We start from the raw sequence: 25,240 nt of genomic DNA, 5'->3' as shown, positions 1-25,240 counted from the left end.
GCAGCCAAGTTAGGAAAATTACCAGGAACTCCGTGGGCTAAATACCCAGGAGAAAAACATCTTCCAGGATATAATTACTGTGGTCCTGGAACCCGACTTGATATCAGACTTAATGCCCAAGATCAGCCCAATCCAGGTGAGTATCCGATAAATGCTATCGATAGCGCATGCTATGTCCATGATGTAGCTTACCGAAGCAAGGATTTGCAACAGCGCCATCTCGCGGATGTGAAATTAATTCACGCGTTAAATGCCATCACTGATAAATCTATCAAGGAAAAGTTAGCATCCTGGTTAATAAAATCTGCAATGAAAGGTAAATTAGCGCTAGGTGCTGGTATATAATGGAGTCGATTTATTATTCCCCAAGCGGATATTGGAGAGGTAGCGCAGCAATTAGTAAACTCGCTGAAGCAGCAAAAGTTACACGAGTTACTGCTAAAAATTGGTTATCCAAGCAGGCAATATGGCAAATTTATCTGCCGCGTCCTTAACAAATTCACTTTGCACATTTTGATGTTAGTGTGCCAAATGAAGTTCATCAGACTGATATATTATTTCTGCCACACGATACTATTAAAATCCGAAGACGTCAAAACACATACAAGTACGCGCTAACTGTAGTTGATGTTGCAAGTAGATACAAAGATGCGGAACCGTTAGCGACTAAAACAGCATCTGAGGTTGCTTCTGCGTTTGAACGAATTTATCAACGAGGACCTCTACAATGGCCGCATTTGTTACAAGTTGATCCTGGCAAAGAATTTCAAGGTGCAGTATCATCACTGATGAAACAACATAACGTCACCATCAGACGAGGGCATACTGAAATTCACCGTGATCAGGCAATTGTTGAGCGATTTAATCGAACACTTGCTGAGCGGTTATTTGGATATCAGTACGCGAAGGAATTCATTCAGGATACGAGATCTCGTGAATGGGTTGCAAGATTACCAAGTGTGATAGCTGCGTTAAATAATGAAATAACTCGAACAACCAACATAAAACCTGCCATCGTGATCACAAAAAAATATATACCTGTGCAAAGTGATTCTTCAGCGCGGCCAATACTGGGTAATGTCACTGTGGGATATTTATATGAACCAGGTGAACTTGAAGGCGGTAAAAAAAAGAGCAACTGATCCTATCTGGAGTATTACCGCACATAAGATATCTAACATAACAAGATCGTCAGGCAGACCAGCAATCTACAGGTTGGATGCAACTGCTCCTCAACGTGGATTCACACGTGAGCAATTACAAGTAATTCCAGAGGACACCCAATTACCACCGCGATCACATAACTAGCACCAAGGGTGCCTGCACCCAAGGCGCTGGCACCTCTACGTCGATTACACTCAAGGCAGGTCAGCATCACATTATCACGTGTATGACCGCGGCTGTTATCTTTTCTATCTACGGTGAATTGTCTTGGATTATTACTCGAATACTGCCATAGCATTATACAATTACAACTCGCACAGTGATTATTCTGCTGTTGTTTCAGCGCAACAACGAAGTCATCATCGAGGTCAAAATCGCGATTATTTTTTTTGTCACTCTGTTTGTAACCAGCGAGTTTTTTTTTTTTATGTCACTGGCGACTGCGTCGCTGTTGTTTTCAGACTCATCCAAGACAATTCTTCGCAGTTGAGATATTCTTCTGACTCTGGACACAGCTAAGTAAACTAAATTTGACCATTCGATGCGGTCGTCAACGATCCAGACAGTTGTATCACTGATAGTTAGTCCTTGAGATGAATGTATCGTCATTGCGTATCCTAGCGTCCACGGGGATTTATTCATTTTTAGTGCATCTTTGACAGCATTAATATCAACTAGCACAATATCATTTCAATACTAAATTCTGTTTCCTTGACTCTGTCCCTGACTTTGTTCCCGGAATATCAACATCTATATTTTGTAACCGCGTATCAGCTGGTCTATAACATAACGGCACTGGCAGCATTGGAAACTTTTCTTGTTGTAACTGAAATAACTGCTGTTGAAGTGTGTCTCTGAGTCATCCTGTATACGGGTACTCGTGAATTTACAACCCTGACCATAACTGGTCTACGATGAGAATTGTGTACAATCATTTTATTTAATTGTTATTTCTCTAATCGCTGTCCGTGAGTTGATCAATAAGTTCTCGGTAGATGCTAGTATCCATGATGCCGCCGCGAAATAATCGCTGACAAATATCAGCGGCTTCATTAATGATTTCCGGAGAGTTATTTCCGGCACGCCTTCCTCCGATGAGAACTTCTAACCGTGATACATCATTGATGATATTATCAGGACAAATATTTAAACCTTTTCCAGTTTTTGGTTGTACAATTCTCGGGGTTAAAACATCTTGCGGTAAACTTTCAGGAGATGTTGTTAAACCAATTATCGGCGACCTAGTTGGCTCGGACTTTTGACGACGTGGACTTTGTTCAGATGCAACCTCATATTCACCTAATGGGACTAGGTCAGTGTCTATTATCCTCCGCCGTGGTTGTTGCAAAGGTGTAGAAGGTTCCTGCTGGGGAGGTTCTAGTTGTTTTACATATTCGTTATAAACTCTTTTTACTTCATTAAGGAGACCTCTGTATTCTAAATCATTGTCTCTGGCTTGTTTTTTGTTTTCTTTTATGCGATATATCCATTTAATAAAATTATCATCGTTTATTTTTTCAAAACCGGGTTTTAAGATACTAGATTTATTAAACATACCAATTAATATTTTTCTGGGTAATTCTTTTTTAGTATTTCTAATATCTTCAACAAAACCCTCTCTAAATTTTGCAATCAGCCCAATATTTTCCTTTATTGGTTTAGACGCGAGTTCAGTACGAATTTGTCCAATACCTTCAAGTATTTCTTCAACGACGGGCGGAGGTTGAGCTGCAGCTATATCAGTTGGAAGATCTCGTAAAATCTTTTTTGTTTGTTTGGTTCTTCTAGCAATTTTTTCAGTCTGCTCAGCGGTTTGTTTTAGCACTGGAAGAATACCCTTTTCATCTCCCAGTAAAGCTCTTCCAGTGATCGCCGCAGCTTTTTCAGTAGCTGTTGTAACGAGTTTAAATAATTCTTCTGCACCTGTCGCAAATTCAACTTATGTTTGTTGCCGCGCTTGTAATTTTTGTCTCACAGAATCTCTCACAGGAAGAAATTTTTTTATTGCTTCTAGTCGCTCTCGAGCTAGTCTGGCTGAATGTGCTTCTCCAATGTTGGCCATTATTGTTAGCTTGAATTTTTAATTCACAGCAGCGGAAACGGCGACGACAGGCAAACCCTGCCAGGGACTTTCACAGAGCAGCAGAGGGGCTGAACATCCCCGAGAAGTTTTCGCAGCATAGACCCTTGTATCAGGAAATAGTTGTACGGGTAGATATTTTCATGAGATAACTCTTCCAAGTCAGCAGAGAAAGCCCATTCTGTGTTGTTTTTCTGACTTGAAGTGTTTATTTTGTGAAAATAATATCTCTATCTAAAATGTCCTCGATAGAAGGCTCTGTTAAGCGAAATATTTTGTAGGGTTCAGCCCCTCTGCTGATGGGCAGACAGACAGAAAGTAAGACAGAGAGCATGAGTATTATAGGGTTCTGTCAACTTTTACAAGTGGCACTCTACATACTGTGACCGTCTTTTGCAATGTGAAACGAGATTTCATTTTATAGTCAAAATCCTTGTCGTATGAAATCGATCTAAAAAGATTCTAATTTCTCAACTCTATGATATGGAAGAAGAAAAACGTTTATTTGAAAATTCGGCGATAATTCATGTGTAAACTTGAAAAGATTTATTTTTTTAAAAAATTGAACAAAATTTATAATCGTGAACTTTAAAGACGAGTGTCAAGAAAATGTAAATCGAATGTCGCAGCGCCCCAGATTCATTGCATGATGCATGAAGTCAATAAAACCAGTTGGAACAGCTACTAAAATCTAAAGGAACATCTCGGATGGCTTCAGAACCACCATTATATGTGGGTGTTGGGTGGGAAAACTGCCAACCTACTTCTGCTCTCTTGGCACATGGTCTATGCCTGCGAGGCTACTTACGAACCGGCCAAGCTGGCCCGGACCTTTAACTCAATGTACGCCCAACTTAAATAATTCAACCTTCCAAATAGGTGTTGATATTGATGGACGATATGTCGAAAATCAATATCATCACGGGTGAGGGGCTGATTTATCAGCCTACGACCGACTGCGAGACAGATGTACCCGGTTCGATTTCCGAACGCAATAGTTAGAATTGGTCTGCCCTCCTGTTAACATGAGATTAACTTACAAGTTCCGCTTCACTGTGCCAGACAAACATAGATGAGTTTTTCGATGTGCAGAAAGTAATTGCAAGATCGTACTGTGGTCTAAACTGGTCTGAGAAATAATAGCACGTGTTGTTGTACTGCTTCCACCCAGGGGGACATTCCGCAAAAATGGACACAAACGCTGAAATATTAAAAAGAAAAATGTACAATAAAAAATTAAAAATATTAAGTATTGAATTTCCTTTTATTTTAGTTACAACAGATTCACAGTGAAACTTTAAATTCTCAAATTTCAACCCGTTTTAGACAAATTTTAAAGAAATTTTCCTCAAAATTGAATTACAAGAAAAATGTAAAGCCTACAGCAGATTTAAACAAACTACAAGTCTAGCATACAAAATGTCAATAAAATCAGTGGGGGTGGGGGTGGGGGGGCATGACAAACTCACTGAAAACCACCAGAGAAGTGGTGACAACCTAAATTTACAAAATAAACCTATTTGGAAGTTTTCCAAGAAATTTCCCCCAAACTAGACCAGATAAAAAAATGTTAAACCTTATTGTATATCTGCACCAATTTCATCCCTAGCCACAGAGTTCAAATTAAAGAAATTCCTCCAATCAGTATATGATGTTATGCATATCAGTATTTGTTCTGTAATTTTTGTTAATTAGTGTAAATTGTAGCGAGTATCTATAAATAAGATCTTACATAGCTAATATTTGTACACGGGTATAGATTCTAGTTTAAGCTACTTTTTGTACACTGGTATAGATTCTAGTTTAAGCTAATTTTTGTACACGGGTATAGATTCTAGTATAAGATATTAAGTGTGCATATGAATGCATAAGGATGAAAACTGGTGTTGTCAAGTTACTAATAATAATCATGTTTTCGAGCTTGGAGTTCTTTACGTTTGGCCTGTTAAAGTCAGGTGGTTGAGTAATGCTACGTAGGTCACGCAAATAAGTATTGCGAAATATTAGACTGAGTATTAAAGTCTGTCAGATACATACATACATACATACATACATACATACATACATACATACATACATACATACATACATACATACATACATACATACATATATACATACATACATACATACATACATACATACATATATACATACATATATACATACATACATACATACATACATACATACATACATACATATATACATACATACATACATACATACATACATACATACATATATACATACATACATACATACATACATACATACATACATACATACATACATACATACATACATACATACATACTCTGTTGCAACACACACTCAAATTAGACCCTTGGAAGTGGATATTAGGAGATAACTGAGCAATTACTTCATTCCTATTTCGGATTCTTACTTCATATGTTCTTTTGTTAAAATCAGTCTGCATACGTGTTTAATGTTGTGCTTGGAGATAAATTGAGCGGAGACATTTGTTTTCATTATTCGTTGGAATTACAAAGTGATCATTGGACTAAAATATTATTCTTGGACTATATTTGACTTTTTCAAAAGAATTCTGGATATCAGGACTGTTGGAAGACCAGTACATTCGAGGGCCTGGAATATATTCCTAACATTCGATTGTTTAGGTCTTGTGATCAAACTTTTGGAATAATTTAGTACTTATAAGAATTTAAGTTCCTCTTAAATTTTCATTTATGACTTTATAATTAAATTGCTTGTTTAAGTTTTACAAATCTTATTGGTTTTGCTTCTTTCTGTTACTTAGTTTATGACCTTAGAGTTGTAACGATGAGAAGAAGCGATGAGGAGCTGAATTGTCAAAATTCTCCTATTTGACAATTTTTCAACGAATTTCCCGAAAATGGACCATAAGAAAAAAATGTAAATCTTACTGCACATTTATACGAACCACATATCTAGCCTAAACAGTTTAACTTTATTACTGAACCAAGGTGGAGGAGCGATTATAAAGTGGATTCTCACAAAATATGCCCATTATTTACAATTTTTCAAGACATTTACCCATTAATTGAGCAGGGGAAAACACTTAAAACTTATTGTACATCTGCATCAACCACATGTATAGCATTGAAAGTTAGAGTGAAATTCTTCAACTAGTGAATAAGAAGATGCGATGATTAGGTAAGGCAAACAAGAGTTCTAAAAGTCTAATTACGTTTGAAATTGTAAAATCCATTTAGCTTGAACGATCTCACACGCACAACAAAAAATAAAAATAATAATGACCAACTCTTAGTAAAAATAATGCAACTCTCATTATTTACCTACTCTGTAAGGGGCCCCGAGTGGCCGAGTAGTCTAAAGCGCTCTCCGTTACGGATCACTGCCATCTCACCTCTGTCTGCGCCGGTTCGAGTCTCGGATTCAGCCAATGTGGGTACGTGAGAAAGCTTGCCAGCAGCTTCTCGTGTGTCGGTGGTTCTTCCCGGGGTTTTCCCCGGGTTCTTCCTCCACTATTAATACTGGCCGCCATGTATAGCCTATCGTGTGCTGAAAATGGCGTTAAACCCCACAACAACAACAACAACAACCTACTCTGTAGCACCCACTATGGTCCTACTAAAACCTTGATAGTAGCACAAAACAATCAACTGATGCATAAAAAAACAAACAGCACACACATGTCTTGCGGACTTTCCTGTCAACAAAATGTTCAGAGATGTAGTCAAGAACCAGCGGCATACATTACTATTGGAGAACTACCATACTATTTAAATGTTGTTATCATCTTAAGTGGAGCGATAAAGTGTTATAATTGTGGTACTTCAAAATTAGAACACCAACAAAATTTGAAACTGATTGCACAAGATAAAAGATGAAGCAAAGCTACATTGTGATCAACTCAACAGTTTTCAGCGAGGTAATGGATATATTAATTCATTGTGTTAAACAGAAAAGAAACAATATCAGTATTGAAAAATAACATGCATTTGTTTACAGTTTTGGGTGACATTAACTGAACGGTCACAGTCAGCTGTTATACAAAACATTAAAATAATACAAATATTTATTTGCCTATCTCAAACACAACAAATACTTAGTATAAAGATGGGAAAATAATAGAATTTCATGTCACACCCGTAACATGGACTTTTCTAAAGTGACTTAGATCTCGGCGATAACCGTATGTTTAAGCGACGCTGTCAGTGTAACTTAGCAAATTGTACGAGAAGAGCTGATAGCCAGATAATGAACACATTCGGGGAAAACCGTCTGAAAGATCTCATTACATGCAGTGAACAGTCTGAAAGATCTCACGACATACAGTGAACAAGCTGACAACGAATTACTTGTTATTGAAAACAATGGTAATGAAAAGGTTTACAAAATCTCAAGGCTACAAAAAAAGATTGCCAAGAAAATATTTTTAGAAACTCATGACGAGTTTGAAATAGAGGTTGAATACGTTATTTGGTACCATGAAACCCTACAATGAGCAAGGACACAACACATGATTTACGTGACGTTAGGCAACATTTGCAACTAATCGAACATAGGATAAACGGCTAAAAATATTTCTTGGAAAATGACTTGGAGAAACTTAAAACATCTCTAGAAAATCAGTAAGCGAACTTATAAAGAGACGTGAATAATGGAATCAATATTAATAATATAAATAATAATAATGATGATAATAATAATAATAATAACGAGGTTAGCGCGGTATAAAGTGATTTTAGCAAATAAATTAACAGCCTGAATGACAAAATCACTACTAACAATATTACGTTTTCAGAGTTGCATGTAAGTAATGATTTGGCACAGATAACAACAACAAAAAAATAGATAAAAGCACCAAAGAAATTTTAATCAAGGTACCATCATATAAATATAGGCACCTTGCGATCTATCAATTACCGATTTTACTGATAGACTAAAAACAAAAGGAGAAAAGGTGTTCCATCCGCCAAATATTGCACGAAATTAAAGGTTACAGTTGCACAATATAGGATGGAGATGGAGAGTACGTCAACTAAAAGTGGTCAATAATATATTTAGCAATGAAGAAAAGATCTAAGTGACTTGACGAATATATTATATACAATATTTACAGAAACATGAAAAACTGGAGTAGATAAAAAGAAATTCGCATGAAGTAATATCATTGCAAGGATTATCAATGAGACAGAGGCTGCTAAAACTGAAATGAACTACATGACACGCGCGTTAAATAGCATGGATATAGTTAGCATTATATAAAAGCAAACAAGGAAGCATTCAAAACAGAATGGAACACGGGAAGGGGTGTAAAAATCATTATACCCGAAGTCATAACGGCAGTCATAATGCATGGACTCAAAAAAGAATTCGTTAAAAAAAGGAATTTGGTGAGAAAACAAGAAGTATACCGATTTACGATTTTCTCATTGTACCTAGTCATGATAATCCAGATGTTGGACCTAACATAAATCAGTAGTACAGCAAAATGGGGGTACTGAACCACTTGATCAATACGTGATAAAGAGTGCCTAAGAGAGGCCCCCCCCCCCCGGAACTTTACTACTGTATTGTGGGAGTTCTGGGACATTGTCAGTACGTGGGGTTTGCCTCATAATGCGATGTCTTTGGTGTGTGCATACTACATAGCTGTTATGATTAGGTTTGGTAGTGTCCGTGTGCGAGTGTGTCAATGCCATCGATGGAGTAACGTTTATCATCAAAGGGGCATAGTCCTTTTTTATACTGATGAGCTTTGTAGATATTTTGTGCTGTTGTGATCGGAAAGTTCTCATGGAGTAGTAATGCATGTCTCCTTGTAATGCTTGTGTGTAATGCTGGTGAGTAGCGATTTTTGCGGTGACAGTTTTTTTTATATACTCCTTTGGCTTTTTTCATGACGGTGCCATCGTCGAGGCTGATGCAGTAAATTTGGTTCGAAGTCCGATGAACTCCAGGATGGGTACATCGTGATTTTCATCGGCGAAACTTCCTAACACTTTTTTATTATCGTCACAGTGGAATGGGCTGTTTGTGGGATAATCACTGATATCAAGCAGTTCTCGGTGTTGGTATAGGTCCGCGTAGACGTCTTCAGTGTGAATTCCATACAAGAGCGAGTCGGTATCGGTCATGAGCATTGTGGCATTGTCTCCGTATTGGTGTTTGATGAAATCGTAGTGAAACTAGAGCATGAGCATCTCGGAGAACAGCCGCGCGAACGTTGATGGGTTCGTACAGCTTGAAATTGGTTTTTCTGGATTCGATCGCGACGAGTTCTTCGTCAAAGATTTTCATGCGCAGAAAAGTTATATTTGGTGACCAGTTTATCTCGTCGACGTAGGTTATTGACGATTTCTATTTTTTTTGCGGTGTCGAATGTTTTCCATGGTTTATCCGAACACGCTATTGTTTTGGTTTACATAAATCCTTGTCGAACACCGTGGTGGTGCTGGCTCGTTGCGTCGTGTTGAAGGCGATGTAGGGTTTCATCCACGATGACTGACAAAATTTGAGAGTACAATGAACTTTATCTAGAACGAATCCGGACTGGAGAGCTTGATCAAGCAGTCGATGGTGTAATTTATACTTGGCATTATTGGAGAGACTGGGTACCAGTTTTTCAACTTGGCGTGTCCGAGTCCGAACTGGCTCTTCTGCTGTAGTTGTTGTTGAGACAGCATGAAGTTGGTGACTAGAATTAGCTCGGTGCAGAATGGATAATCGTTATGGACGTCGTGGAGATGTTGTGGATATCCAAGGTCGGCTTCAATGAAATAGCACCACTCGTTGTGGTATATCGTTTGTCTTTCTTCGAGGAACTGTTCTCAGATGATCCACTGAAAATCTTCTACAGGAAGCGGTTGTGATATCGCCCAGCCTTAGAGGTTATTCTTGCCGATATAAAGGACGTACACGGGTGGATTTGTTGGGTCATAGTGTTTCATGTATTTATTGTTGGCGACTGCGTGTTTGTTACCGATGACGGAGATTCCGCCTCGTACCATCTGCTCGGTGAACATGAACATGTCTACATTGGTAAAGAGTTCTAAGGTCACTCTGGACTGTTTGAGGAGGGCGTCCCAGGAGAGTCCAGGCGACGAGAAATACCAGAGTGGATAGAGCTGGTAATGGTATGTGCACGTGAATTTGTCAAGCACATCCGGGAGCAGGAGGTCATCCATTTCGAGGCAGATTCGTGATAATCGCTAAGGGTCTTATAATCAAACTCCTTCCATTTCTTGTTCGCATACAGGTATTCATCGTCATCATCGTTCTAGCGAGATGTAAGCCGGGATAAAAGGCGTCTTGGAGTGGCATAGATGTATTCGAAGGGATAAATTCTTTTTTTTTTTGGGAGCAGATCTTCGCTGGTTCCAAATTAGTTTTGCAGGTGTGAGAACTTAGTACAGTTTCAGCGAGTGTTTTCAGCCATGCCTGCATGAACTGAGCGCTTTCGATGAATTCGAAAGGTCCAGTCGAGAACGACATGTACTTTTCAAAATTGTTGGGGATGCATTTTATTTTGGTTCCAACAACAGCGAGAAGTTGTTTGATGCGCAGATGATTGAGTGCTGAGACGATAATATGTCCGACATACCTTCGTAGATTATGAGCGATCGCGGTAAGAAGTCTGGATCTTTGGAAAGTAGATTGCAGTTGTCATAAGCAGATCCTCGATAACGTCAGGGCACATGTCAATGCTCTCTGACGTTTTTGTCATGAGGTTTAAAGTGCTATTCGCAGATGTGGCACTGCTTTGTTGATTTTTGCTATCGCAGTCGTTGTGGAGTGAGTGGGATCATTTTCGCTGATTTTTTTCGGATGTCGATGATGCATTCCCATTCAGCCACGACCAACTCAAAGAACCAAGGGACGCAATCCTGGCAGCGATGCTGACGATACGGTGAAAGCAAATTTTCTTCGACGGAACAACATGTTTTTTAGCCGATCGCGCACGGGATATGTTTTTGTTCCATTTAGTTAAAATATTGGTCTGGATCAGGCGATGTTCTTGTACTTTCTAAAGAATCGCTTCCGTGTCAAAATTGATGTCAACCGTCTGTAGTGTTTCCTCGTGTGGCATCTGAACGGTTTATAGTTCTTAACAGTATCTCGACGACCCATGGTCGTGTAGTTTTTGTGGTTGAGGAAAGCATTGTAAGCAACGATAACAGAACTATCCATGATTCTTATGCTGCGTGCATTAAGACCTGCAAAACCGACTGAAGTCTTTGATGTACATGAAATGATTTTGGTAATAAAGTAAACTGATGCTGTGTTGTGAGACTCTTTTGGAGATCAGCATGGGATAGAACAAACTGTTTATCGCACGCTTTATTTTCATCGAGTCCAAAAATGTTGATGGAGAGTCCATCGTTGAGTTATACCAGTTTAGGGACATCTTTGACCGCAACTTCAAACGTAATACCGGTGGATTTGATGGCATTGAAATGCGGCCTGTAGTTGGAGATGCGATCAACATGGTCTTCAGCAGGATGTATCGTGGAGAGAATCGCCTACAACAGACAGTAGTCGTCTTTGTTTCTGACGTTGATGCACGTTTTGGTCGCGATGATTTGTTTGGGAAGTGGCACGTGCTTATTTTCCACGCAACAGTGTAAATTTGGAAGTTTGAAACGGGAAGGAATTGACTTCGGCAAAGATCAATGCCAATCTTGACTCTTGATAATCTTCGATGTGACGTGGGATAAATGATCATACAACGTCGACAATTTAACTGAACTCATCACTGCGATAAACTATCAACGATCTGAATTTCATCCAAGCGTCGGTGTTCTTTAGATCAGTAGCTCGCCCAACATGAACGTTGAGAGCTACTCCAAGTTTGATGGCCGTGTTTGTTCGTAGTTCTGCGTCCACGGTAGGCTTTAGAATATGTTTCAGTAGTTCTTTATTGACTCACTGCTCCAGCACGTGCTGGTTATTGTAAATACATCCCTTGTCGGTGCCTCCGCACAATTGTTAGGTTTGTCGGGGTGGTGGTAGTGCAGTGGACAATTGGATTACGCCCACGTGATTTTATCGCGTTGTCGTCGAATGGCTTGTGGATCAATTTTGATTATTTTTTCTCGATGTCTGCTCTCCTCGACCTGCTCATGATTTTGTGCTGAAATCTAAGGAGTTTGGAATGTATATTGCTTTTACCCGTGAGCGCTTGTCACGCAGTTGCTTTATGTACTGCTGTGCGGTCATGATGTCTCGTCCCGTCAGCGCTTTCTACTCTTTCACGAGCTTACGATGTGTATGTCCTCTTAGCATCGCCTTTAGTTCTCCTCTGACTCGTTCGATCAACTCATACAGAGCTGCATTGGATCTTGGATAGGGCACGTTGACACCATGCATCGAGTGAGCGATGTCCCTGAGTCGACGAGCGATCTCATGTCGCAGGATAAAATCTTCTCCTGGATCTGTCACTAATTTGTGCAGAATATTATGTTCCATTTGTATAGACAAGTATATATATATATATATATAATCGATTTTATGCAGAATTAACTGATTGAGCGACATCATTTTTGATGATGTGTGCTTAGTCGCGAGGGAATATGGGCTCGTGTGTGCAGGAAAGGCGATGGGTGCCGTTTATCCGCGATCCTGAGTTCGAATCTCCGTAGAGTACGAATTAAAAATTCTCTATCCTGTATAATAGTATTATTTGTATTAAAATATAAATTCTGCCTACTTATTATCAAGCAGTCTTCTATACGAATCCAGAAATAGCACTTATTGTTCTGTCTGGTGAATATTTATAATTCTCTCTCTCTCTCTCTCTCTCTTTATAATGAGAATCGCCAGCCGAATCAAAGAAAAACCAGCAGCGTTTGACGAGTTTCTGGCGAAGCTTTGGCGTGACGCAACTGTGCGAGAAAACGATGTGGAGAGTTCATCCTGTGTTTAATCGTTACGAAGTTAACACGAATGGAGATATACCAAGCGAGCGCACTAAAATAAGGCACATGGTAAGATTCAGCACCACCGGGTACTCCATCATTCATTTAAACGTAAGCGGAATCAGGGCCACGATGTACCATTATCGTTTTGTGATTGAAGCTTACCGAGGAGTTATTCCCGTCGGATACACTGTCGTTTATTTCAACGGCAGCAAATCCGATAATCCATTAGACAATTTAGAGATGAGACCTGACGGATAGCGAACAAAAATGCTTTGTGAAGCATAATATTGCTGGTTGTTTTAGTTACCTAATGAAGATGTGCTTTCTAAGCAGTCTATACATCGGTGTATCTGTACAGTAACCCGAGGAGCTGCTCTCAAGTAAGGCAAGAGATGCGGTGCTTGAAAATGAGATCTTTATCGCAGACGACATTGAGTAAGCAATTATCGTAGAGGTTCTTTTGCTGCCCCGCCGTAATCAACACGAGATCGTTTCCTATCCCGACCACCTTAGTGAGAGTGAGTGACACGCTGATGTCTATGTTGAGATGGAACTCGTTCACAATGGCATCCTCGATATCTTTACGATTTTCAATGATGACATAAGTGAGATATCGGCTGTGATCCACTGCGTTGTCCACACTGTGGTTTACCTTATGGTTGACTTCAGTCATGCTTTCTAGGAAGTCTTCGGAAGACAAAGTCTTGGGAAACAGCGTTTAATAAATTTAGGACTAAAATAATTTTAAGATCGTTTTAAGAGTTTTTTCACTAATACAACTCATTCGGTGATTCCTGATCAGATCCTCATCATAAAATATGTTCACGATGCTATTTTTGGATAACACCGTCCGTTACTCTTGCGTGAATAACACATGCTTGCGTGCTGCTCCCTGTGCTTTCGTCAACGCTAGTTCGAGCATCACAGGAACGTTATTTCGAACCACCGTCGCGATGACTTCATTGAGCGATATAATTGGATTGTGCAGGATCACGTCGGTGACGAAAACTTCGTCGCTGTCGACAGCATAGCTGCTGTAGAGACATTTTCCATCTATCACTAAAGATGATAATCCGTGACATACGTATTATTGTAGACTTTTGGAATCGGCTCAGCGACGTCAATTCGCACATTTTTCCAACCATGTCCACGATGAGATAATCAACGGTCCTCATCTCGCTAATCATTAACTCTATGTCAAACGGAGTCTCACGCAGATATGATCATATCTTATTGAGCATTTTCTGATACGACAGTTTGGAACCATTTGTTTGACCTCAAATTGTGGCTCAATGCGTTTCATCATCATTTGTAAGGCCTGCCCAGCCCCGAACAAAATCAGCATCATTGGATTGGCTAGCGCTCCCGTGTTGATCACACCGATGGCAGTTGTTATTGTTGTTGAGTTTAATTATAGTGACGTGCGCACAATTGTGCATGTGCCACTTTTTTCTGACTGCACCGCTGCCTGCTAGTTGTTCCTGGGGAAGGGAATGGTGCCACCCCCACCCCCCACGCTTTTATGGGTTCAAGGAACCCTGATAGTTTGGCCTCAATCTGTGGGTCCATAAAGGTCCCTTACAGTTGACGGATGGCAGTCACTGTGAGCTGTGTCAACGAGATGAACATCAGTACTTGTTTGTGTCTCCTCTACGCGTACTTGTACACGTAGAATTTTCAATGGTAACAGCGATAGTATGATTATAGCTTGTGACGCTCCTCCGCCGACAAAGTCTCGTCGATGTGATTCAAGTAGATAATGGGCTTCATCGTCTTATGCTCCTTTGACGACTCAACTCCTGATGAGCGTTTCAAGCTGTGGCAGGTAATCTTTGAGGAATTTGATATGCGTCTGACCCAATTTGACGGTTTTATCGTCACACTCCTTGGTGAGGTCCCGGTTAGTTGGTATCCTAAACTATAAATTCCTTTTCATCTCCGTCATCTGGTTTAAATTTAACAAGAACCTCTAACATGTCAGGAGCCTCTTCCAGTTTAATAAGTATTCATAACAATTTACCACAACTTCAACATGAAACATGTATTGATCACCACGGTCATAGCTGTAAAGATGACAAAAAGCATTAACTATTTTGTCTACGTTTCTATTTACTTTTTCGTAAGCAAATATTTATCGATAAAGACCCACCACATCCAGGAGAGATAAAGGAAAGGTTAATTTTCTCAAGCACATCCAGAGAGGCCACTGGGGGATGAGCGAAATGTCCCATGACGATGGCGTCACTGTCCTTAAGGACATTGGGTAGCTTACTCCAGCTTAAAACTATCCAGGTATTGGTGCGTGGCATCTGCGAGATTGGTATACACCGTTCAATGGCCTCCGTACAGGATCACAATGTCATTAGCCTTCTATGGCCTTAGGAGGTTCAGCATGGGACCTTTTTCAGCTAGTACCTCATTGTCATAAGCACCTTTGCCAGATATTTCGTCGAGCGTCATCACTTCCATCATCTTGTTCACGTCCTCGTACTCTGTCAACTTGTTGGTAAAAAATTCATTTGTCGATAGCATCGCGCAGTGCTCGATGGCCGAAAAATCGTGTTCGTAATACGATTTTGTCCATGCAGTCGTGATCTTTTATGTGTGCATCAGCATTTTCCTTTCGACCAAACCGTAGTCGTTTCACGTATTCTGCTTTCACGATTGCGTCACACAAGGCTCGGATTTAACTCGTTAATGATATCGTGCACAATTCCCTCGAATGGTTTTGATAGAGCTCGCCGATTCTTGATCGTTACAAACTTTTAACACAGCAAAATACGTATCGATGGCTTCTCTGAGCTGTTGATGATGCATGCTCCCCACGGGAATGTGAAATGTGAGACAGTTTCACCTCATCATTCTTCCATCGTACGTGAGCAGTTTCCAGTGATGATTTAGTCGCGTTTCTCACCTGGATGATATCGCCCGTGGTATGCTTGAGCACGTGATTGTCATTTCCACAATACAACGCTATAAGTATCATCGAACAACACCTGGTAACGTTCGATCGCCACTCGGACCATTTCCGCCATGGTGACAAGTCGCTTTATATTAATTCATCCAAAGTAAAATTCTGAAAATAACTCAAGCCTTTATTGGGTGGTTCGGCTGTGGGCGCTGTAAACTTAAACGTGTAATACTTCGTGTAAATGCTGGAGACGTAAAATGCAAGTGTGGTTGCTCTGATCGCTGCTGTGCCGTCGTAAAGCACATACGCGGTGCTGTCAGGTTTAATGCTATTGATTCTCCACGTGAGAATTCTCTCTGCACCAGAGGTTCGTCCATGCACTTGAAATGTCCAGATAACAACTGCCTGCGGTAACTGTATTTGTAGCCTAAAACTAGATATGATTCTGGCAGTACCCGACTCGTTTTCAGTGGTCGTGGGTGCGATGTGATGAGCGAATACATTATAAACTGTAAAAGACGTAGAGTATTCTATTGACTCTGATATGACTAGGCCACATCGATTTTGCAGCATTTCCTGTGAGCGTTGTATTGTATCCAACATTATTTCTGACATGTCGAGTGGCCACGTACATTTTTGTGGACACTTCGTTATTAGTAGTGGGCGGATAATCCGTCACTGCGATATTAGTCCCAGTCGCCATGGTGAGATTTCCTGTGAGTTTTCCTCCCGTCGATGATAATTTTGTGCCACCAAACGAGTTCAACTGCGAGTACGATATCGCCTGGGTGTTATCGGTGATCTGCCACGTCGCTGAATGTCCGCTTACAGTATTTCCACCCATGTTTAAGTTGCCAGTGAGAGTTCCACCCATTTTATCATACTTGTTTGCCAGTGCCACCTCCAGATCCGCCGACGAGAAAGCCTGGGAAAACACCAAAGATTGTCCGGTCGGTGCTGGAGGTCCATATGAGATACTTCTACCCATGTTTAAGCTGCCTGCAAGAGTTCCGCCCGTCAGCGACAATTTAGTCTACGCGAGTCTGCTCACTTGAGACCATTGTGTGACATTGGCCTCCGGGGGTGGATAAATCACATCATCGAGATTGACGATTCTAGGACCGCTCATGCTGAGATTAACCTGCAAGGAACCTCAGGCTCAGTTGGCTTTTTTATCCAGCTCAACCTGACTCGTAGAAGAGCTGCCTGGTCCCATGAGAACACCAAAGGACGTGCACGACATGATGGTGAATTATATTGAAAATGACACCATTAATTCTGACACGAAGGCGAGAACGAAAGCGCACCAGCATACATTTTTTATGCCGGACAGCCATTACATGTTTGTGGGTATGACTGGTCATGACAAAGCGAATTTATCTCACTCAGTCGTACTACGATGTGCCTAAATACATCCGACTTAACACGGACTGTTTTGTACTGTTTTCAGGACTTTACAACTGAGACATTGCCGTGATTGCGAGAGACCATTGCAATGGCATCACCTCGAAACAATTCAAAGACTGCTATGCCTAGGCTACGTCGTCCTCCAAAAACGACTTTATGACGTTTCATCGAGATGCAGAAACGATCCCAGAACGCTATAAAAAAAGGCTTCGATGAATTTTACATCCCTGATTAGTATATTAACAACAAAGTTGGTACCATGCCGTTCGAAAACATCACTAATCATCGTCAGCGTGAGAATGTCCTCAAAACGTTTATCGAGCTGCATTAGTCAGCGCGTGCTAGAAGACAAGAAGCGAAAACGACATACGATATCAAGAAGGATCAGTTGTTGGACACGCTCAGAACAAGTCAGCGATCACAACAAGCGAAAACAAAGGATGTGAAGAAAGAAGAAGATGTCATACTGATCCTCGGTAGCCAAACACGCTGATGAACGCAAAGGCATCGTTCTTAACTTGTCGGCATCACAGCTGTTCAAACAAGAACGATTCATAGGACCACTGTTAGCAGGAATTTTTGGATAGTTACTTCAAGGAAAAGGACGTCAACTTCTTGTAACCTTTTGATATATTTTCTGGGAGTATTTAAAATGCATGGCAGAAACATCTATCGCTTGTCTTTTTCCTGTCTACATGGGCCTCTTTATGTCTTTTCAGTAGATCAACATGAACACCGTCCTATAAATATATATCCATATACATCTAATGTTACAAACTCACCCATGTCAAAGTTCCGCCACGTGATATCTGGTGTTTACAGTCTTAATTTGTTTTGCAAAACATTTAAACAAACGATCAATTCATTCACTATTCATTATGTTCTTATATCTTCTTCTATGCTAAAATTGTATGTATTCATCATTGTCTCGTTCCTGAATACATTACATGTATTCAAATTTGTCTCCTTCCTGTATGCATTACTTGTATTCATCACTGTCTCCTTCCTGTATGCATTATATGTAATCATCATTGTCTCCTTCCTGTATGCATTACTTGTATTCATCATTTTCTCCTTCCTGTATGCATTACAAGTATTCAACATTATCACATTGCTGTACGTCTTCCATGTATTCAGCCTTGTCTTCTTGTGATGTGTATTCCCTGTTTTCAACCTTCTCTCTTTGCTGTATAAATCTTGTCTCCCTGATGAGTGAATCCATGTATTCGACCATGTCTCCTTGCAGTGTGTATCCCATTTATTCAACTTTGTCTCCTTGCCGTGCGTACTACATGTATTCAACCTTATTTCCTTGCTCTGTGTGCTCCATGTATTTAACCTCATCTCCTTGCTGTGTGTGCTCCATGTACCGAACCTTATCGCCCTGCCGTGCGTACTACATGTATTTAACCTTATCTCCTTGCAGTGTGTACTCCATGTACTGAACCTTATCTCCTTGCTGTGTGTACTCCATGTACTGAACCTTATCGCCTTGCTGTGTGTACTCCATGTACTGAACCTTATCGCCTTGCTGTGTGTGCTCCATGTATTTAACCTTATCTCCTTGCTGTGTGTACTCCATGTACTGAACCTTATCGCCTTGATGTGTGTGCTCCATGTACTTAACCTTATTTCCTTGCTGTGTGTACTCCATGTACTGAACCTTATCGCCTTGCAGTGTGTACTCCATGTACTGAACCTTATCGCCTTGATGTGTGTACTCCATGTACTTAACCTTATTTCCTTGCTGTGTGTACTCCATGTACTGAACCTTATCGCCTTGCTGTGTGTACTCCATGTACTGAACCTTATTTCCTTTCTGTGTGTACTCCATGTACTGAACTTTATCTCCTTGCAGTGTGTACTCCATGTACTGAACCTTATTTCCTTGCAGTGTGTACTCCATGTACTGAACCTTATCTCCTTGCAGTGTGTACTCCATGTACTGAACCTTATCTCCTTGCTGTGTGTACTCCATGTACTGAACCTTATCGCCTTGCTGTGTGTGCTCCATGTATTTAACCTTATCTCCTTGCTGTGTGTACTCCATGTACTGAACCTTATCGCCTTGATGTGTGTACTCCATGTACTTAACCTTATTTCCTTGCAGTGTGTACTCCATGTACTGAACCTTATCTCCTTGCAGTGTGTACTCCATGTACTGAACCTTATCGCCTTGATGTGTGTACTCCATGTACTTAACCTTATTTCCTTGCTGTGTGTACTCCATGTACTGAACCTTATCGCCTTGCTGTGTGTACTCCATGTACTGAACCTTATTTCCTTTCTGTGTGTACTCCATGTACTGAACCTTATCTCCTTGCAGTGTGTACTCCATGTACTGAACCTTATTTCCTTGCAGTGTGTACTCCATGTACTGAACCTTATCTCCTTGCAGTGTGTACTCCATGTACTGAACCTTATCGCCTTGCTGTGTGTACTCCATGTATTTAACCTTATCTCCTTGCAGTGTGTACTCCATGTACTGAACCTTATCGCCTTGCTGTGTGTACTCCATGTACTGAACCTTATTTCCTTTCTGTGTGTACTCCATGTACTGAACCTTATCTCCTTGCAGTGTGTACTCCATGTACTGAACCTTATTTCCTTGCTGTGTGTACTCCATGTACTGAACCTTATCGCCTTGCTGTGTGTGCTCCATGTATTTAACCTTATCTTCTTGCTGTGTGTACTCCATGTACTGAACCTTATCGCCTTGATGTGTGTACTCCATGTACTTAACCTTATTTCCTTGCAGTGTGTACTCCATGTACTGAACCTTATCTCCTTGCAGTGTGTACTCCATGTACTGAACCTTATCGCCTTGATGTGTGTACTCCATGTACTTAACCTTATTTCCTTGCTCTGTGTACTCCATGTACTGAACCTTATCGCCTTGCTGTGTGTACTCCATGTACTGAACCTTATTTCCTTTCTGTGTGTACTCCATGTACTGAACCTTATCTCCTTGCAGTGTGTACTCCATGTACTGAACCTTATTTCCTTGCAGTGTGTACTCCATGTACTGAACCTTATCTCCTTGCAGTGTGTACTCCATGTACTGAACCTTATCTCCTTGCAGTGTGTACTCCATGTATTGAACCTTATTTCCTTGCAGTGTGTACTCCATGTACTGAACCTTATCGCCTTGCTGTGTGTACTCCATGTACTGAACCTTATCGCCTTGCTGTGTGTGCTCCATGTATTTAACCTTATCTTCTTGCTGTGTGTACTCCATGTACTGAACCTTATCGCCTTTCTGTGTGTACTCCATGTACTTAACCTTATTTCCTTGCAGTGTGTACTCCATGTACTGAACCTTATCGCCTTGATGTGTGTACTCCATGTACTTAACCTTATTTCCTTGCTGTGTGTACTCCATGTACTGAACCTTATCGCCTTGCTGTGTGTACTCCATGTACTGAACCTTATTTCCTTTCTGTGTGTACTCCATGTACTGAACCTTATCTCCTTGCAGTGTGTACTCCATGTACTGAACCTTATCGCCTTGCTGTGTGTACTCCATGTATTTAACCTTATCTCCTTGCAGTGTGTACTCCATGTACTGAACCTTATCGCCTTGCTGTGTGTACTCCATGTACTGAACCTTATCTCCTTGCTGTGTGTACTCCATGTACTGAACCTTATCGCCTTGCTGTGTGTACTCCATGTACTGAATCTTATTTCCTTGCTGTGTGTACTCCATGTACTGAACCTTATCTCCTTGCAGTGTGTACTCCATGTACTGAACCTTATCGCCTTGCTGTGTGTACTCCATGTATTTAACATTATCTCCTTGCTGTGTGTACTCCATGTATTTAACCTTATTTCCTTGCTGTGTGTGCTCCATGTATTTAACCTTATTTTCTTGCTGTGTGTGCTCCATGTATTTAACCTTATTTCCTTGCTGTGTGTATTCCATGTATTCAAAATATCTTTTTGATGTGTGTATGCGATGTATTAAACCTTGTCTCCAATCGGTGTGTATTCCGCGTGTTCAGCCATGACTATGCTTCAAAGTCTGACCTGTACTAGGCTGATTATGCTTCAAAGTCTGACATGGACTAGACTGACTATGCTTATAAGTCTGACCTGGACTAGGCTGACTATGCTTATAAGCTGGCCTGGACTAGGATGACTATGCTTATAAGTCTGACCTGGATTAGGCTGACTATGCTTATAAGCTGGCCTGGACTAGGATGACTATGCTTATAAGTCTGACCTGGATTAGGCTGACTATGCTTATAAGCTGGCCTGGACTAGACTGACTATGCTTATAAGTCTGACCTGGACTAGGCTGACTATGCTTATAAGCTGGCCTGGACTAGGATGACTATGCTTATAAGCTGGCCTGGACTAGGTTGACTATGCTTATAAGCTGGCCTGGACTAGGTTGACTATGTTTATAGGTCGGACCTGGACTAGGATGACTATGCTTATGAGTCTGACCTGGACTAGGTTGACTACACCGATAACTCTTCATCATTTATTTATTTAAGTGATTATATTTAAATGTACATTTTTATTACGTTTTGTCTAGTTGAACTGACTAAATTTTAGTATATATTTTACTATACTTTGTTTAGTCCAACTGACTATATTTTAATGTGTATTTTACTTTGTCGAATTTAACTGCAATATATTTTATATACTGTTCTTTTAATCGTTATTTACAGAACGGTACATACATACATACATACATACATACATACATACATACTGTAAGATTTATCTCCCTTTACTTTTGGTCTGGCGATATACTGTACAATAATTGTCTCAATAAACTGCTTACTCGTTTATTTTAATTGGTTGTCAACAACATTGTTGTTTTCAATTTTGACTGTCATTCTTTTGACCCTACTTTAGTATATTTCATTTGTCTTTTCAAACTATTTGTAATTTTGCTTTGATACGATGGTAGAAATATATCTACTTTGTGCGTAATCATTAAACATGCGTGGATGTCAAATGTACGCCTTTGATCTCCCCCAATCAAGATGATTAGCAAATGAGCAATCTCCGCATAGTCGGCATCGAGTATTCCCTCCATGATTTTAAAGTACCGCAGTTTCAGAATTGTATTGTCTTCATTTGATGTGTTAATATCGTTCAAATAAGATGGGAAAGTTTCAGTAGTAAGGTATTGGCCGATTCTTTAACACCTACCTTGCGCATTAGTTGTAAAGATAATGCGCCTGCTGTCAGCGTCGTACGGTATAGCAGGACAGTGCGTACACGCACCAGAGTATGCAAATAATGGGAGTTATGATATCTGAATTAAGAGTTAGTTAAATGATCATACTATTTTAAACTGCAATAACGGTTCGGAACTCTCATTATTAATGTAATTATGGCGCAATTAGTTCACAAATGCCCCTTTTGTAAAACTTTTCAAATTAACTTTCACATAAATGTGCCAGAGGAAGAAATGTTAACCTTAGTGCACATCCATAGCAACCACAAATCTAACCTACAAAAGGTTCAAGATAATCTTCCAACCAATGTGGTAGAAGAAGACATGAAACGAATTCCCCAAATACCCCTTTTGGGCAAATTTGTCAAGAAAGTTTCCAACAAATGGGCAAGGGGAAAATTAAACCGCATTAGAAAGTTGCAGCGGCTACATATCTAATCTACAAAGTTTTAATAAAATTTCCATGACTTTACAATTTTTTTTAAAAAAAATGTCATCAGAACTGGCTAGTGGAAAGCAAAACCTTATTGCGTATCTGCACCAACCAGATATATTTCCAACAACCATGCACTAAATATCCCTAAACTGTGTGGAAAGAGAAACGATGACACACTTTGTCACAAACAAACTGACAGACACACGGATAGACTGACGCACGTGAGTGACGGCTGTATCCGCTCTTTTCTCAGAAGGGGATAATGAGATGAGTGCCCATAATTGTCAAAAGTATAAGAAATATAAACTTCGGCCGCACCTCCTCCTCGCATCCCCGCATACGGTTATGATGATGTGCTGGTCTAGCAATATGTGATGTCGGTGCTGATGTGGGTGGGGGTGGCTACAGTTGTTGTAAATAATCATTCTTTTCATACCGATCATTTACAAATATATATACATAGCAACTAAGTAAAGGCAGATCTGTGTCATCATGTAAGTAGAATATGCCAATGTTCTCATAATATTCGTAAAACTATGCAAGTGTTCCAAAGAACAGTTATATGTCTATGTTAGTTATCCCCGTACAGCAGTGAAGAGAGGGGTTATTGTCGTTGCACACCCACCCACTCGTCATCCTATCCGTCCTTTGTAGACTAGATGTGTGGCTAGTGTATATGAACAATAATACGTTACTTGCTTTCCTCCGACCCATTCTTTTAGAGATTACTTGAAACAGTGACGAAATAATCAGCTTGGGAATTAAGTTCGCCATGTATTTTCTTCCCGTCAGTGTGTTTTTTAATCTGCTGCTGACATGTTCATAGTAGTTCACCATCACCTTTATGTAACGAAGGCAATTCTTCACAAAAGTTATATTTAGGAGTGGGAGAGAAGGAGGAGGATGGAAACTGTCATAAAACTGTTTTCTGTAGCAAAGTAGGGGCGCACTAATGAACATTGCCCACGGGCGTCTCTAACCCTTGCGCCGCCACTCTGTAGATGTTCAATACGGTTTCATGTTTGTCTTCTATCCTATTTTGAGAAAACTTCTTACACAATTGTCAAAAATGAGAATTTAGATCATTCGTTTTGTTTATTTAGTCCTTACTAAACCGGATGCAGTCTTACTGCTGGACATTTATAGATGTGCATGAAATATACTGATCTCTCATTGCTGCAAGTCTTGGGGGGAGGGGGTATGTACCGTTGTTTGCTAACGAATATGTCTAGAAGTATGGATATATGCATGGCTGTTAAACGAGCGTATGTCTACATTTTATCATAGATGTTGTGTTATATCATCTCTTACTCTCTTAAAATAAATTTATTGCTGAAACGAAAGAAAAATGCTGAAAGTAAATCTCAGTCTACGAGTTAGGAAATAGTGTAAGAAAAGCATAGTTCCATTATCAGTGCACCCTTTGAAAAGTCTATTTTTATAAGTTCGCCTCAAAGAATCGGTTTACAGCCATTACATGCATACACAATGTCAAAAATATTTAGGCCCTTCATATAAGATCATTTATTTTATCCCAGTCATTCTCGATACAAGCATTTATGAGGCTGTAATTCTGACACTCATGTTAATTATGAGGCTGTAATTCTGACACTCATGTTAATTAAGAGGCTGTAATTCTGACACTCATGTTAATTAAGAGGCTGTAATTCTGACACTCATGTTAATTAAGAGGCTGTAATTCTGACACTCATGTTAATTATGAGACTGTAATTCTGACACTCATGTTAATTAAGAGGCTGTAATTCTGACACTCCTCTTAACGAATGCAACAAATAAGACCAGACCGTCCAGTTGTTTGTGTGATATTCGTAATATATAACCTTAATTATTCTACATAATATTAAACATGTATTTATCTTACCTGATAATAAGACAACGAAAAATATCCTCAGATCTTTTGTAAAAGCTTCCATTATGAAGAATTCTTTTAGTTAATAATTTGCTAGCGGCAACATTGTTAAAAGTAGGTATGATTCTGTATCAAACACGAACTTTAAACTTTGTATCTGAAGTACATTGCAGTGTGTAATATATCGAGGTATGTTGGTCAGTGTCAATCACTATCTGGGAACTCGTACTGGTGATAGTATCTGTACCCGATAACACCACTTCAAGAACTCGACCAAGACAGTGT

The 25,240-nt window shown here is 40.0% G+C and overlaps 1 protein-coding gene across 1 annotated transcript in view; it reads right to left on the bottom strand.

The window, feature by feature from the left end:
* The window catches only part of LOC149796368 (uncharacterized), a 287,440-nt gene extending 262,348 nt beyond the window's left edge, over nt 1–25,092 (bottom strand). Inside the window, exons 1-2 of the mRNA XM_089961040.1 lie at nt 24,968–25,092; nt 4,285–4,445 (exon numbers count right to left, since the gene is read on the bottom strand). Of these exons, the coding sequence (XP_089817166.1) occupies nt 4,285–4,445; nt 24,968–25,019 (213 nt within the window). The 5' untranslated portion in view covers nt 25,020–25,092. The remainder of the gene's footprint in view (nt 1–4,284; nt 4,446–24,967) is intronic.
* Between the last annotated feature and the right edge of the window lie 148 nt (nt 25,093–25,240).

This window comes from Sinohyriopsis cumingii, chromosome 6, assembly GCF_028554795.1.
Source record: "Sinohyriopsis cumingii isolate HCF-2022 chromosome 6, ASM2855479v2, whole genome shotgun sequence".
NCBI classification, from domain to species: Eukaryota; Metazoa; Mollusca; class Bivalvia; order Unionida; family Unionidae; genus Sinohyriopsis; species Sinohyriopsis cumingii.
This window is presented reverse-complemented; position numbering and strand designations above follow the sequence as displayed.